Source organism: Cydia strobilella, chromosome 11, assembly GCF_947568885.1.
Source record: "Cydia strobilella chromosome 11, ilCydStro3.1, whole genome shotgun sequence".
NCBI classification, from domain to species: Eukaryota; Metazoa; Arthropoda; class Insecta; order Lepidoptera; family Tortricidae; genus Cydia; species Cydia strobilella.
Genome location: NC_086051.1, coordinates 8,161,210 through 8,177,526, shown reverse-complemented (window position 1 = coordinate 8,177,526; position 16,317 = coordinate 8,161,210). Strand labels below are relative to the sequence as shown.

Below are 16,317 nucleotides of genomic sequence, written 5' to 3'. Positions count from 1 at the left end.
TTTAATAGACATATCTACAAATGTTTCCACTTTTCAAAATTTCGCATGACTATATACTTACGTTACTTTTTAGGGTTCCGTACCCAAAGGGTAAAAACGGGACCCTATTATTAAGACTCCGCTGTCCGTCTGTCCGTCTGTCACCAGGCTGTATCTCATGAACCGTGATAGCTAGACAGTTGAAATTTTCACAGATGATGTATTTCTGTTGCCGCTATAACAACAAATACTAAAAACAGAATAATATAAATATTTAAATGGGGCTCCCATACAACAAACGTGAATTTTGCTGTTTTTTCCGTAATGGTACGGAACCCTTCGTGCGCGAGTCCGACTCGCACTTGGCCTGTTTTTTAACAGATAATTTATTTTGTAAAATGTATTATGTGCCTAAAAAATACATAATCAGACGTAACTGAAAACTTATCTTGAAAGTTTATTCTCAGAAATAAAAATGAAGCGGCATATTGTACTTCCAGTTCAATGATAAGATTTTCAACAACATGCTGTTTACTAGAAAAACTTTAGACAAAAAAATTCATCTAGGTATTTAGTACCGTAATATCTTGTAAATAGCTCGTCTCTGATAACCCCAACTTCGACACTTTGCCTTATACGATTAATAAATTTCTAACGTTACTCTAGTGGTTAAGCGCGTCTAGGTACTATTCTTCCAAGGTTGTGCTTTAGTGAATTTTCCCTAATACATTATATACCTCCAAGTCGATCGTACGACATTTTCTAATCTACCTACTACATTGTAAGAGCTTGGTATCATCCCATCAAATTATATGCCCAAGCTGTAAATATGTAGAAACCCATGCATGTTTAATGTAAATCTTTTATCAAAATTGTCGACGCACAACTACTTTCGTGATACCATATTAGTTACTCGTACTTATTAGATGCGATTAAGCAATTCCAATCGAATAAAGCCCAATTGATAAAGGAAAATACGGGTTACTGTTTGTACTGTGCGCACTAACTACATTTAAATTATCAATCAATCAGTTAACAATGTATTTATTGTATTAGTTGATATCAATAACTCTGTAACTTAGTTAAAGATAAAAATACTCGTGGAGAAAAAAATATATTCAAAAACATCGGCTAGGGCGCACAATTCGTAGCATGAAAACTTCAGAGGTAGGTATCGAAAGGAAGATCTAGCTGAATTTATTAACCTACAAAATCATAGATCAGATTAAATATTTATTATAAAAAATAAACTATCGTTCAAAGTGCATATCTAAGAATGTAAATTTATAATGTAAAATGTCTTGTCAAAATCTGTGTTCTTCCAGTGCTGTACTAGCTTAGTGGCTCGCTGACAATATATCGAATAATATTTACGAGCGCTTCGATCGTACGTAATCTAAAGTAAGGGTATCACTAGCTTGGCGTGCCCTATTCTAGACTACTCTAGCCCACGTTTTGCCTACACACATAGATACTATTTATTACATTACTCTAGTTATTATTTTATCACGGTTGTACATTTTCTAAGAGAGAGAAATATTGAATAGCTAAAACGATCCTTTACTAGATTAGATATAACTTAAAATAATATATCTAAAGATACCTATACCTAAAGATACCTAGCAAAAAGCCTGAATCAAGAGGCTAGATTTTTCAGATGTATTAACCCTTAAATGCATAGTGATGGATGCAGCCTACACAACAAAAAACATATTATAATTGTATGCATAATTAGATAAAATCGATTTGGTCCTGTATAATTATTATGATCGTAAATTAATACACTTTCCGATGTTCTATTCAAATTTGCGCAATTTTTTAGTTAAAAAAATGTATTTGTTTTAAGACAAAATGCCGGAAAATTTGGAAAAAGTTGATGATTTTTAGTATGTAATTCAGGCAGTTTTTTTTCGGGGTTTGCATTTATTTTATATTTAAAATCTTTTTTATAGGTATATTACAAATCAAATAGGTAGTGTAAATAAAGAGTTTTCATAGATTTTTTTAACACTAATTATATATTTACATAAATTATGATTTACCCTATGACCCCTATGTAAATTCGAACACTGATTTAACAGTGAAAATCGATGTTTTAATTTTTTTTTACGACATGTACCAATACTAAAAAGCATTGATCAAGATATAAATCTCTGTTCTTCATGAAACTATGAAAACGGATTATATCGCGTATATTGAATTTATAATACATCCCGACGTTTCGAACCCTTTACAGCGTTCGTGCTCAACGGGTGACTGAGGAAAAATTACAAAGTGCAAAAATACCCACATACTAAAATAATGAACAATCTATACATATAATAAAGCGGAAGAGGGTCGAAAGTCTGTACATGGAAGATATTCGAAAAAAAATTGCCTGGGGATACTTAGAATCGATAACAGAACACATTCCAACAGTTTTTAGAATTTTTGTCTGTTTATCTGTTTGTCTGTTTATCTGTTTGTCTGTTTATTTGACCGCGCTACAAATGAAAACGGCTGAACGGATTTTGATGCAAACTTTACTAATCTGTCGAAAAAATCCACGGCCAGGTTTTAGGCTATAAAAATTTGAGAAATTTTACCCCTAAGGGGGTTAAAAAGGGGATGAAAGTTTGTATGGGGTTCAAGATTTATTTTAAGCTAGCAATTTGAAACTTCGTAAGAAGATATATTATTGAAATACAAGAAAACTAATTTCAGCGTTTTTGAAAATTCATCCCCTAAGGAGGTGAAATAGAGGTTGAAAGTTTGTATGGAGATCAATTTTTTTTTGAGTGCGTTACTTGAAACTTTGTATAATGAGCATATTATTATAATACAGGAAAAGTGATTTTAGCGTTTTCAAGAATTCGTCCCCTAACAGGGTTAAAAGGGGGTTGAAAGTTTGAATCCATTACAAATGCTTTGAAACTTCTTAGAAAGGTATGATAGACGATTACAAAAAAACTAATTTTGACGTTTTTGGAAATTTAACCCCTCAGGGGGTTGAAAAGGGGTCTTGGGGTGCAAATTTTATTTTAAGCTAGGAACTTAAAACTTTGCAAAACGTTATTATATTAAAAAGCAAGAAAATTACTTTCAGCGTTTTTAAAAATTCATCCCCCATGGTGGTGAAAAAGCGGTTAAAAACTTTATCTTGATAACTATATCATTTTAGCTACTAGGCCAAGTTAGGTATCGATTTTGTATAAATCGGGTATGCCGAATTCATTTATGATATCAAAATGATACCATTCCCGAGTGAAAACACAAAAAATATGAAAAAACTTTTTTTAATTTCTCTTTACGCTTAAACCGCTAAACCGATTTAGATAAAATTTGGTATAGAGATAGTTTGAGTCCCGTGGAAGAACATAGGGTAGTTTTTAACCAAAAAAATGGAGACTGCGTTTGCATGGAGAAGCGGCCGTGCCCTTTCCTCTTAATAATGGTCACGAAGGTGGGTACTTTAAAAAAATCATTTTTCAGTAAATGTCAAACGATTTGGGACTTAAACGCGTTACCATGCCTTGCCGAAAAAAATCGAATCTTTCGCAAAAGTCTCGCAATGCATTGCGGCCACAAGGGGCACGGTCTCAGGAGACTGAGAAAAACCACGGTGAGAGACTCAGTGGCGCTCTAGCCAGGCAGGTCGCTTCGCTTTCGGCTGAAACGGCAAGCCAGCGCGAGTTCGATTGTGATCCCAAATATATCGTACGTAATACATATGTAGGCGCAGATCCTGACGGAGTGTGGCGCCGGAGAAGCCGTGTTCATCCCGCGTATCCTTCTCATTCCGAGCAACTTCCCGTTCCGCTTCAAGCGCCTACAGGTCCCCGTGAGCGTCTGCTTCGCTATGACCATCAACAAGTCGTAGGGGCAGATGCATTTCAAACTCCGAAAAAAAAAAGGGGCAGACGCTTTGACTGATTTGACTGGAGGACCGATTTGGATGACATGATTTTGATGGGAACACCCAAATATTCCGAAATATGTTTTTCCGATTTTTATAACCACGACTTTCATAATCCCGATTATTTATAAGTCCGAAATATCAAAATTACGATTTTTAAAAACACGATGGAATAAAATCACGAATGTGCTATTTCCGAAAACTTAAAATCCGATTGTCACTTGATAGAAAGCTTAAAGTTCCGATTTTACACTTTTCCGAAAATATTTTTTTTTCCGAATTCCTAAATTCTGAAAAATCATTGTCCGATCGGAAATAAAATAATTCGGTATTCAGAAATTCGGTTTTTTACAAGATCGGAAAAATGAAATCCGTGATATTCAAATGAAGACTCACGTTTTAGTAATTATTACGGGTACCTGTCGTGCCGCATCATGTTAAATTCGGCATAAAATATGTTTGGCATAAAAATTCGGCATAAATAAATTAGACAGAACTGCGAACCTGCGAACCCGAACTGTTGCTAGAAGTGGGTTAGGTTAGGTTAGAACTGCGACCCCCAAGAAAACGAACTGTTGCCAGAAAAGTGGAAATTTAAAAATTGGGATATTTAAAATAGGAATCACGTTAATTCGGAATAAGGGCAATTCCGAATTCGTGATTTTGAAAATCGTAAATGTTAAATTCGGTGTTTGCCACCATCGGAATTGTTATAGTCGGAATTATGTAGTTCGGAATTTACAATATTCGGCTTTTTGGGTTTTCGGAAATATAAATCTTCGTGATTTTCATCATTCGTAATTATGACAGTCGGAATTTTGATGGGACGAGCATTTAAAAATCGGAATGATAAAATTCGACATTCTAAAATTCGAAATAAAAAATTTCGGAATTATGTAGTGTACCCGATTTGCATAGGTACAGTCAAGGACGTTAAACAAAAATGGTACTGTATCGTTCGAAATACACCTATACTACTCTATGCCATTTAAATCACGACAAAAATTTGAATAAGGGCAAAAAAAATATTCATTTTGTAGTGTAATTTTATTTAGTGGTAGCAAAGAGGATATAATATTATAGAACGGTACTGTCATAGTAAATTTTGTAACCACAGTAAATTCACTGCCATCTATCGACACACTTTAAAACTAAAAATGAAGATTTATTAAAATACGATAAAATGTATTTAAATATGGATAAATGATCTTTTTTATTTGCATTAATATTTTTTTTATTTTGACCCATGTTTCACTGATATGCGTTAAAATTGTTAGGTAATAACAAACGAAACCGTCAACGCCCTCTATACGAGAGTAGGCAAAAGGTAGTAGCGACATCTGATCGAGAATCAAATTTTCGTGATTTTCGAGGCACGTTTTTTCCTTAGACTGTATCCATCTATTACGGAGTTATATCTATCTTTGGTGGTAGGTACCTAATTGTAAAATATTTTATCTGGACTACAGTCCTCTAGCGTATCCATCTGTCAACTTTACTTTAAGTTCTGTCTCCAGGGGACAGGGAGATAAATTAGGGGTGAATTAGCCGCTTACTGAAACAGACCGAATTCCACGCAGGCGAAGCCGCGGGCACAGCTAGTCATAGACTATAAACTTTAAGGCTGGTTGTACATGCAAAATCGGTTCATAAGGCTAGTTATACACTACAATTATTTTCAAGTAAATCTTCGATATAATCCGTTTTCATAGTTTTATTTCATGAGTAACTATCGCGGTAACCGAAGACAATCTGTTCTTTGTCAAACTATACTTAATGAATAGGTAACTTTTCATTCCAATTAATTCAATATGAACCTTTATATTATAAGTTTATATATTGCGTTTTGTAGATACATCTATTGCTCCTCTAATTATACAGTACTAAAACGCGCTGTGGTTGAAATATAACATATACATATTGATTGTTTGTTAATATTTTATTATGTCTAGATAATAAATTATATATTTACTTAAAATAATATTAAATCGTATCCGATACAGTCGGTTACGAACAAACCACTTACGCTTACTATCTTGATATTTTAGTATAACAAAAAAATATTTGATATAAGAAAGAGTTGTAAAAAGACGTATTATCTCGTTGTGCCTCGAAACGCCCCGATACCGAAGAATGCCGGTTGTTTTTATCATCCTGGCCCCTACACACTACCAATGTATCATTTCCTTTCGCCCTAGTGATATGCACGTGGTCCACTTACCTTTAATGTCTGTATCGCTCTTCAATGTGATATGGTATCGGATATCATGCTGATCACTTGTCTGTATTTAGGTGTACGAATTTTCTTACTTCATGCGTCCTATTGTTTCTTCCTAGATGCAAATTGGTCATTTCTACAGCCGCTATCTTGATGAAAACTAAACAATTAAACTAAAAATATTATACACAAATGGTCGTAGGTTTGGACGGACATGTTTTTAAATAATGAAGCACGTATTAATATGTTGTAATACTTGTAATATTAGTCGGGGAAATAATACATTAACACATGTTCATATAACGGTTACCTACTTGTTACTACATATACATATCGTGTTCAGTGTTGATCAAGGAAGCGGAATAGAAATTCTACAAATTACTAGTACCTACTACTACGTAACAAATATGTGTGTCAAAGTATATTATATTAAATAAATGTGATAACAAATGAGTTTATTATAGCGATATAAATATCATTACTGAAGTTTTATTTATTATTAAAGGCTACTTTTACTTTGTATATACACACCTTACCCAAAAGAATCTGTCACTGTATGTTTCTAGTCATATTTACAGACTAAAGCGCGCGGTTGTTTTATGCGATAAAGGCAGCGTTGACGCATGCTTCAACGGAATGTATGAAGAATGACAATGCGGTTACCGCTGCGTTTAGTGTCATCTGGACGCAATTTCACTACCCAAGACAAGCAAAGCGAAGCGCAAGGGCACTACCTACTGCAGCGTAACGCTTTAGGAGAAACCTTTTTTTTTACAAGTGAATTCTTTAATTTGCTTTGACAACTGCCAAAAGAATGAAAAAAAGATGGTGTGAAAACTGTTAATGTTAGAAGGAATTGGATGTGATGGTGAAAAAGTGAGTGATCTTTTCACGAAATAAAAGTAATTCTGCCCATCTATAACAAGTACCGGGTTTATCCACGATCACGGAAGTTTTTTTAAACGTTAATAGCCTTTAAAAATTAGGAGAACCGCTTTTTGTATGTAGATAGTTTTTGTTATGGGTAAGGATATATAATAGTTTATAACCCCGAAATCACCCCGTAAGGGTGAAAAGGGGGTGGAACAGGACAGGGCGTTAGGGGGGAAAAGGGAGTTTGTATGGGGATTCAGTAAAAAGCAGATTGTATAAAAGATGCCCCCCCCCCCCAGATACGTATTTCAGGATTTTAAATAGTAAATCACCCCCAAACCTTTAAATTAGGGGATGGAAGATATCATAAGCAACTTACAAAAAGAAGTCAAATCCCACCAAAAAAAAATTCATGTATAATGTTGCCAAGACGAAACCATAAAGTTCGCACTGTCAAAAAGTTATCAGATCTCTTACAGAGCCATGCTTCTAACTCTACAAGTCCTAACTTCACAAACTCTACACCTTAGTCAAAATATATGTGGCTTGGCCAAAGTTTAATATTTTTATACGGTTTAGTTTAATACGGTCGAATTGATAACCTCCTCTTTTTTTTTTTGAAGTCGGTTATAAAATATAATATTTGTTCTATAGGTACATATAGTATGAATGTTCATACGATGATTACTAAGCAGTTGTATTATGATCCTATAGACAAGCGCCACCGCGCCCCACGCCCGCGTTTCAAATGAAAATTGATATATATATATAATTGATATACTGTCAGTCATTTAATCGACAGATTGAAGTGCTGGAATAGAAAATATTAGTGTGTACGGCGAATTGCCTTCCATGCCATCGAACATTTCTAAAAAGAGTCGAACCGCACCAAGGACGTGTTTCGGTACCTACGCTCGCTATTAGTAATAGAATAGTGGACGTACTTGCGTGTACTATATCTGCGAGTAGTCGGCCGGGCCGCACCAGCGGGCGATGTGCTGCAGCAGCGCGCCCGCCGCGCCGCCGCCGCGCGCCGCCGCCACCGCGCGCGACCACCACTCTCGGTTGGCGCAACGACCTGCCCGTGCCCGGCCCACCGCACAAATAATCAGAGGTCATTGTACATCGACAAACGCCAAACAACATGGAAAAATCTCGATGACAGATGCTACGAAAACTCAGGTGACTATTTCCATACATTATTGAAATTTCGATTCGTGTTTTCTATCCACGACTGTCATCTTAGCTAGGCCCCCAGGCACGTCAACTGATTTTGCCAGGCTGATGGGACATAATAAAAACAAGAAATAGTTGATTCACCCATTTAGAAGTGCCATCTTGAAAAATGGGTTAACGTCATTGCAGTCTTGATTTGGAAAAATATAAATCCTCAAATTAACTTACCGTTAGTAAATGTGACCAATCTACTACCAAGAGGGTGTCCCGTGAGCACACAACAAGCCTCTTCGCCCACACTCGACCCGTACACTTCGCGGCCGTCCACCGGTAACGTCTGAAGAATAAATAAACATTATTAAAGAAATTCCTCTTCTTAATGTCCATCCGTATACGACGTACAAACGACAAACACGAATGTATTTTCAATCTGGAGCCGTATTCGAACTGGAACTTAGTGCATCTCACTCGCACTTATGGGGTTATGTTACGGCTTGTTGTCGACCGTCGAAGATGAAAACCGAACGAGATTGAGGTCACCCACTTGTAGACCTGATCTCCAGAAGGTGGAACGACATATGCGAGTAAGTGCATTCTACACTAAATCCTTATTAATTAGATATTCATAGGTACCTGTTCGACCGTCCGCTCCATGGAAACCGCGAGCACCCACTCTCGAGCCTCGTCAAGCGCTTCACCGCGAACACAAGCGCTGTCGAGTAGGAGCGGCGAAGTAGGCCAATCCGTGCACTCTGGATCAAACAACCGTTATCAACGACATGTGTTATGTAATGTAACATAATTTTTAAGAAAAAAAAACCGACTTCAATGGGGGATGCCGCTGAAAGTTGATGATTCACTTATTGTTGATGGTGCACTCTTAGATTCCAGACAATGAAATGAAAAAGACAGCATCTTTTGCCTAATAATGTAGAAAAGGAGGTGTAAAAGGGCCCAAAAATGAAGCACTTGTGGTTTTACAATAATGTACTTTATTCCACTGGTTTAAAAGCTTGACAATATTTAGTACCGGCCAGACGTCATGTTTCTCGAAAAAATCTTAACACCGCGAACTAGGATTTTCAACACATGGTACAGCGACATCTAGCGGGAAATTTGACAAATAAATTAACTTCTTGCAAATAAAATTAAGAAATACATACAGAGGTTGGACAGGAGGTAAAACCACCCACTTTTCTAGTAGCATTTCGTTTCTGTAGGGGTCGCAGTTCTAACCTAACCTAACCTACTTTTCTGATAGCATTTCGTTCCTGTAAGGGTCACAGCTCTAACCTAACCTACTTTTCTGATAGCAGTTCTGTTCTGTGAGAATCGCAGTTCAAAACCCAACCACCCACCTAACCCACTTTTCTAGTAGCATTTCCGGGTCCGGATCAGAGTCCGGGTCCGTGTCCGGCTGTCCGGGTCCAAGATTGGGTCAGAGTTCGGTCCGGGTCCGGGTCCGAGTTGGGGTCCATGTTCAGACCCGGGTCCGGGTCCGAGTCCGGGTCCAAGTTTAGGTCTGGGTCCATAAGGAAGAGAACAAATCGCCAAACGTGAACTATGTGTCATTGAAGAGTTCCATTCTGATCATTATCAGCAGTTTCCATTTCATCAAATGTCACTTTTTTAAATGTAAATGCTGGATTTGTTGATAAAAAAACAAAAATCACTATATGTATGCCTTTCACATTTGAGGAGTTCCCTCGGTTCCTCGTGGGTCTCATCATCAGAACTCGAGCTTGACAAAAATATGTCTTAACAACTTAAGTTGCTTAACAAACATAAAGAAGAGGACAAATCGCAAAACGTAAACTATGCGTCATTAAAGAGTTCCATTCTGATCATTATCAGCAGTTCCACTTCATCAAATGTCACTTTTGAAAATGGAAGTGCTGGATTTGTTTATAAAATTACAAAAATCACTATATGTATGCCTTTTACATTTGAGGAGTTCCCTCGATTCCTCATGGATACCACCATCAGAACTCGAGCTTGGCAAAAATGTTTCTTGAAAACCTAACTTGCTTAACAAACATAACAAAGAGGACAAATCGCCAAACGTGAACTATGCGTCATTGAAGAGTTCCGTTCTGATCATCATCAGCAGTTCCACTTCATCAAATGTCACTTTTTAAAATGGAAGTGGTGGATTTGTTTATAAAAATACAAAAATCACTATATGTATGCCTTTCACATTTGAGGAGTTCCCTCGATTCCTCATGGATCCCATCATCAGAACTCGAGCTTGACAAGAATGTTTCTTGATAACCTAACTTGCTTAACAAACATAACGAAGAGGAATAATCGCCAAACGTGAACTATGCATCATTGAAGAGTTCCGTTCTGATCATCATCAGCAGTTCCACTTCATCAAATGTCACCTTTTTAAATGTAAGTGCTTGATTTGTTGATGAAAATACTAAAATCACTATATGTATGCCTTTAACATTTGAGGAGTTCCCTCGATTCCTCATGGATCCCATCATCAGAACTGCTTTTTGAGGAAAACGGGACCAATCTGTATGTATATACTTACAATCAAAAAAAGAATTTTTAAAATCGGTCCAGAAATGACGGAGTTATGGAGTAACAAACATTTAAAAAAAAAAACATACAACCTAATTGAGAACCTCCTCCTTTGAAATCTTGAAGTCGGTTAAAAAGTGCAGTGAAAACGTAAGCCTCGCAAACATAAACACGGGCTGAAATTAATCACCAAAATGGACGGAATGTCTGTGGTCAGGTTTCGTAATATTCTACTTATACAAAATAAAAAGCGCCGTATAAAATTCCGTACCCATAGAGATTCTGGTGTTTAAATTCAGCCAGTGTAGGGTGCATCTCTAAGGCTACAATTGATATGATAACCTAAACCTACCAAAATCAGTGTAGTCAAGCAAGTGTGCGGCGTCATCATCGGCTGCCTCCGCTAGGTCCAAGCTTCGATTCAGCAGAACGAAGGCCTCTCGAGCGCCGTTGCTGCCTTCAGCGCGGACTGCCATTCCACTCACGTAGAAAGCTGATAACGTCAGATAAAATTAATTAGGCAGATAGTACAGTCGGAGCTATTCCACGACAAAACCAACTTTTGAATGTCAGGTTTTCTATAAATGCAGCGTTTCATTTTGTAAAGTATCAAACCAGATTAATTATGTATGTTAAGGGCGTACCTAGTGTACCTACTACCTATTCAGCTTTCAAGTATGATACCAATTTCAATCGTTTCAATCTTAGTGCTGCCCCATTACTCAAATTTGAGAGGAAAGTGTCTAAAATTTATAAAAACGTAATCAAAATTAATGAAAAATTAAAAGTATCTTACCAACATCAGCAACGATAATATCAGAGTATCGTGGTAAAGCCCGCGCTGCTTTTGCAGCTATCTGGGGCACATGAAGCGCCATCAACAGAGTGATCGCCTAAAATGTAATAATACCGACTTTAAATGAAAATGACTTTAAGGACGGTCATAATGGTTATTGACGTCAAAAATTCTCTCCACTCCCAAAAGTTAAGTATTCTGTTCACCCAGTATGTATCCTATTGGAGATATCAGTTTGAACTTTGAAAATGCGCATAAATACGGTCAACAATTAAACGAATTTTTGAATGTCACTTACCTAGTTGCTATGCGTGGTGGGACGGTATTAGACATCGGAGTTTAATTTGCGATTGTGCAAATCATATCTGTACCACCGAGCCGCAAAATTGTATGGACACTTATTTACTTTATAAATTAAAAATTCATTGGCAAAATTTGGCTAAGGGTTGTCCCCCTTCCCGGCTCCCGGTAACCTTGAAGACATCTATCTGATACAAGTATAGCACATGTAAAAAATACTTATACTGAGTCGTAGTACCTGCATGGCTCTATCATCAGCCCCCGCCGCTAACATAACCGTCGCGGCATCCTTCAAGGCTGTTAGAGATTTCGGAGCAGCTGACACCCGCACTAGTACTTCGCTACACATTGCCTTCGCCAAAGCTGTATCACTGTCTGAAATAGAGACTGTTCCATCCCCAATGTATTGACGAAGTGTGTCTAAGGCTTGGGTTAGTGCTTCGGGGGCTTCTTCGCTCTCGATGTCCACGCCTTCCATGCGCTGGAATATACAAATGAATATTTTGTTCATATTAATAGAGAAAAACCCCATGAGCCGTGCGTGGCAAAATACTGCGACAACGCGAGGAAGAAGATGATTAATAGACAGTAACACGAGACGTATCGCAACTTATTAAATTAGATTAAACAGTTCTGCCCGTTGCCAGTTCGGACTATATAAGTAGGTTAGCACTTACAGAATGCGCCTTGAAGAGATGAGAAGCGTATCGCAATGCATAATGAGGTGCCTTAGAGCCGGCGTGAGCCAAACAGCGCTGCCAGTTGCCAGCTCGCGCTAAGCGCTCCAAGGCCTCAGCTTCAGCATCTGGCTCAGACATTTCAACCACTGGGCTTTGCTCCTCGACTTCATACTCTGCTGATACACCTGGAAACAAAAAATACTTGACTTTTGCCCAGATGGATTGGATAGAAATGAGAAAACTAAATGAATTTACCTGGAGCCTCCTCTTCATCTGTAGCACCATCTGTTAGTGCCTCTCGTAGTTGTTCCCCAACCTCGGGTTGGCCGATAGCAGCAAACCTGACACGACAAAAATGTCCTTGATTGAGTATTTTGAATGATGTGATGTGTGTTAAAGATTTCAACCATATTTTATAGGTTACAACACACCGATGTACTCAATCAATTCAATTTCGCGTAACTACTCTTACTACAAGCGCCCGCAACACAAATGATTTTCAGTAGGCAAAAAGCATGCATTTACGTTCATAGCATTAGCCTGAATCCACTAATCTAAGTGAATCTATCAGCAGCGCCGCCCGCTCTACCGGCCAAGTGGCACTGCCCCCCGCGCCGCTCGCCTCGCAGCTTCACGTCGCACGCTGCACGGCTCGTATATACGTTACCTAGTGGCCAGCATGTCGGCGGCGGCGCGGCGCCGGGTGCCCTGCAGGCGGTCCCGCGCCAGGCGCGCCGCCCGCAGCGCCGCGCGCTCCGCCAGCCGGGTGGCGCCGCCCGCCGCACCACTATAACTTGTCTGTGTATAGTTGTATACGTTACCTAGTGGCCAGCATGTCGGCGGCCGCGCGGCGCCGGGTGCCCTGCAGGCGGTCCCGCGCCAGGCGCGCCGCCCGCAGCGCCGCGCGCTCCGCCAGCCGGGTGGCGCCGCCCGCCGCACCACTATAACTTGTCTGTGTATAGTTGTATACGTTACCTAGTGGCCAGCATGTCGGCGGCCGCGCGGCGCCGGGTGCCCTGCAGGCGGTCCCGCGCCAGGCGCGCCGCCCGCAGCGCCGCGCGCTCCGCCAGCCGGGTGGTGCCGCCCGCCGCACCACTATTACATGTCTGTGTATAGTTGTATACGTTACCCAGTGGCCAGCATGTCGGCGGCGGCGCGGCGCCGGGTGCCCTGCAGGCGGTCCCGCGCCAGGCGCGCCGCCCGCAGCGCCGCGCGCTCCGCCAGCCGGGTGGTGCCGCCCGCCGCACCACTATTACATGTCTGTGTATAGTTGTATACGTTACCTAGTGGCCAGCATGTCGGCGGCGGCGCGGCGCCGGGTGCCCTGCAGGCGGTCCCGCGCCAGGCGCGCCGCCCGCAGCGCCGCGCGCTCCGCCAGCCGGGTGGCGCCGCCCGCCGCACCACTATAACTTGTCTGTGTATAGTTGTATACGTTACCTAGTGGCCAGCATGTCGGCGGCGGCGCGGCGCCGGGTGCCCTGCAGGCGGTCCCGCGCCAGGCGCGCCGCCCGCAGCGCCGCGCGCTCCGCCAGCCGGGTGGTGCCGCCCGCCGCACCACTATTACATGTCTGTGTATAGTTGTATACGTTACCTAGTGGCCAGCATGTCGGCGGCGGCGCGGCGCCGGGTGCCCTGCAGGCGGTCCCGCGCCAGGCGCGCCGCCCGCAGCGCCGCGCGCTCCGCCAGCCGGGTGGCGCCGCCCGCCGCACCACTATAACTTGTCTGTGTATAGTTGTATACGTTACCTAGTGGCCAGCATGTCGGCGGCGGCGCGGCGCCGGGTGCCCTGCAGGCGGTCCCGCGCCAGGCGCGCCGCCCGCAGCGCCGCGCGCTCCGCCAGCCGGGTGGTGCCGCCCGCCGCACCACTATTACATGTCTGTGTATAGTTGTATACGTTACCTAGTGGCCAGCATGTCGGCGGCGGCGCGGCGCCGGGTGCCCTGCAGGCGGTCCCGCGCCAGGCGCGCCGCCCGCAGCGCCGCGCGCTCCGCCAGCCGGGTGGCGCTGCCCGCCGCACCACTATAACTTGTCTGTGTATAGTTGTATACGTTACCTAGTGGCCAGCATGTCGGCGGCGGCGCGGCGCCGGGTGCCCTGCAGGCGGTCCCGCGCCAGGCGCGCCGCCCGCAGCGCCGCGCGCTCCGCCAGCCGGGTGGTGCCGCCCGCCGCACCACTATTACATGTCTGTGTATAGTTGTATACGTTACCTAGTGGCCAGCATGTCGGCGGCGGCGCGGCGCCGGGTGCCCTGCAGGCAGTCCCGCGCCAGGCGCGCCGCCCGCAGCGCCGCGCGCTCCGCCAGCCGGGTGGCGCCGCCCGCCGCACCACTATAACTTGTCTGTGTATAGTTGTATACGTTACCTAGTGGCCAGCATGTCGGCGGCGGCGCGGCGCCGGGTGCCCTGCAGGCGGTCCCGCGCCAGGCGCGCCGCCCGCAGCGCCGCGCGCTCCGCCAGCCGGGTGGCGCCGCCCGCCGCACCACTATTACATGTCTGTGTATAGTTGTATACGTTACCTAGTGGCCAGCATGTCGGCGGCGGCGCGGCGCCGGGTGCCCTGCAGGCGGTCCCGCGCCAGGCGCGCCGCCCGCAGCGCCGCGCGCTCCGCCAGCCGGGTAGCGCCGCCCGCCGCACCACTATAACTTGTCTGTGTATAGTTGTATACGTTACCTAGTGGCCAGCATGTCGGCGGCGGCGCGGCGCCGGGTGCCCTGCAGGCGGTCCCGCGCCAGGCGCGCCGCCCGCAGCGCCGCGCGCTCCGCCAGCCGGGTGGCGCCGCCCGCCGCACCACTATAACTTGTCTGTGTATAGTTGTATACGTTACCTAGTGGCCAGCATGTCGGCGGCGGCGCGGCGCCGGGTGCCCTGCAGGCGGTCCCGCGCCAGGCGCGCCGCCCGCAGCGCCGCGCGCTCCGCCAGCCGGGTGGCGCCGCCCGCCGCACCGCTGGCGCTCGCCTCGCAGAGGAGTTGGACGGCTTCCCACCATTCCCCTCTAAAAACCGACATTACCTATCATGAAATGTTTTTTTTAATACAGTTGCTCAAAAAGTGCTATTTTTCGTGGCTGTTTAGCGTGCGGAAAGTTGGTTTTCGCGAACTAGTGCTTTTTACTTTTCCAATTTTTTTAAATTTTTACTTGTTCCAATTCATGACTACTTATTGATGAGTGTTAATATAAGTTTCCTTTGAACGTCGTAATCAACATAAAAACCTACTGTTAATGTAAGAATACGAAAAATATGCATATTTCATATTTTATTACTTACCTCTTCATCATTATAAGTATTATAACACGTTTATTTTTTAATGTTGAAAAACCGTTCTTAATAAGTTGTCTGAATGGAACGGAACGCCTGTCAAAGAAGAGGCGTATTTTCTTACTGCAAGAATGTTTTAAGTTTCCAAAGGCAACATTCGATATTGTTTTTATAAATATACGATACACAAATAATCGTAAATAACGATATTTAGGTAATAATAGTACAATGTTTTAATATTTACAATTGCTTCTGTCTTATAGAACATGCATTTGAAAAAAAAAACATTCATTGAAGTGGGTTCAATAATAATAACAAAATCTATTCTAGTCGAATAAAAGCTAGAAAAACACCTCTTCATAATGTCAATGTCAATGATGTCAGTGTCACAGAATTAATAATATAAAAGTTTCGAATTCCATTCCTTACTTGTTGCTTTTCTTACTTTTTCGCAACTGTATTAAAAAACGTCGTTCGATACACGTGCGGATATGTCATTCTTCACTCGTCCCGAGTCTTGCCACTCGCCTACGGCTCGTGGCAAGATATCTCGGTACTCGTGAAGTAATGACATACTTTCCGCACTAGCATCGAAATGTACTATTATCATTTAGT

General features: G+C 42.5%; 1 protein-coding gene across 1 annotated transcript in view; it reads right to left on the bottom strand.

Annotated features, from left to right (window-relative positions):
- Positions 1-7,918: 7,918 nt before the first annotated feature.
- The window catches only part of LOC134745472 (intraflagellar transport protein 172 homolog), a 33,838-nt gene continuing 25,439 nt past the window's right edge, over positions 7,919-16,317 (bottom strand). The window contains exons 27-35 of the mRNA XM_063679514.1: positions 15,270-15,437; positions 12,702-12,787; positions 12,444-12,631; positions 12,005-12,247; positions 11,467-11,563; positions 11,023-11,163; positions 8,775-8,893; positions 8,370-8,478; positions 7,919-8,043 (exon numbers count right to left, since the gene is read on the bottom strand). Of these exons, the coding sequence (XP_063535584.1) occupies positions 7,919-8,043; positions 8,370-8,478; positions 8,775-8,893; positions 11,023-11,163; positions 11,467-11,563; positions 12,005-12,247; positions 12,444-12,631; positions 12,702-12,787; positions 15,270-15,437 (1,276 nt within the window). The remainder of the gene's footprint in view (positions 8,044-8,369; positions 8,479-8,774; positions 8,894-11,022; positions 11,164-11,466; positions 11,564-12,004; positions 12,248-12,443; positions 12,632-12,701; positions 12,788-15,269; positions 15,438-16,317) is intronic.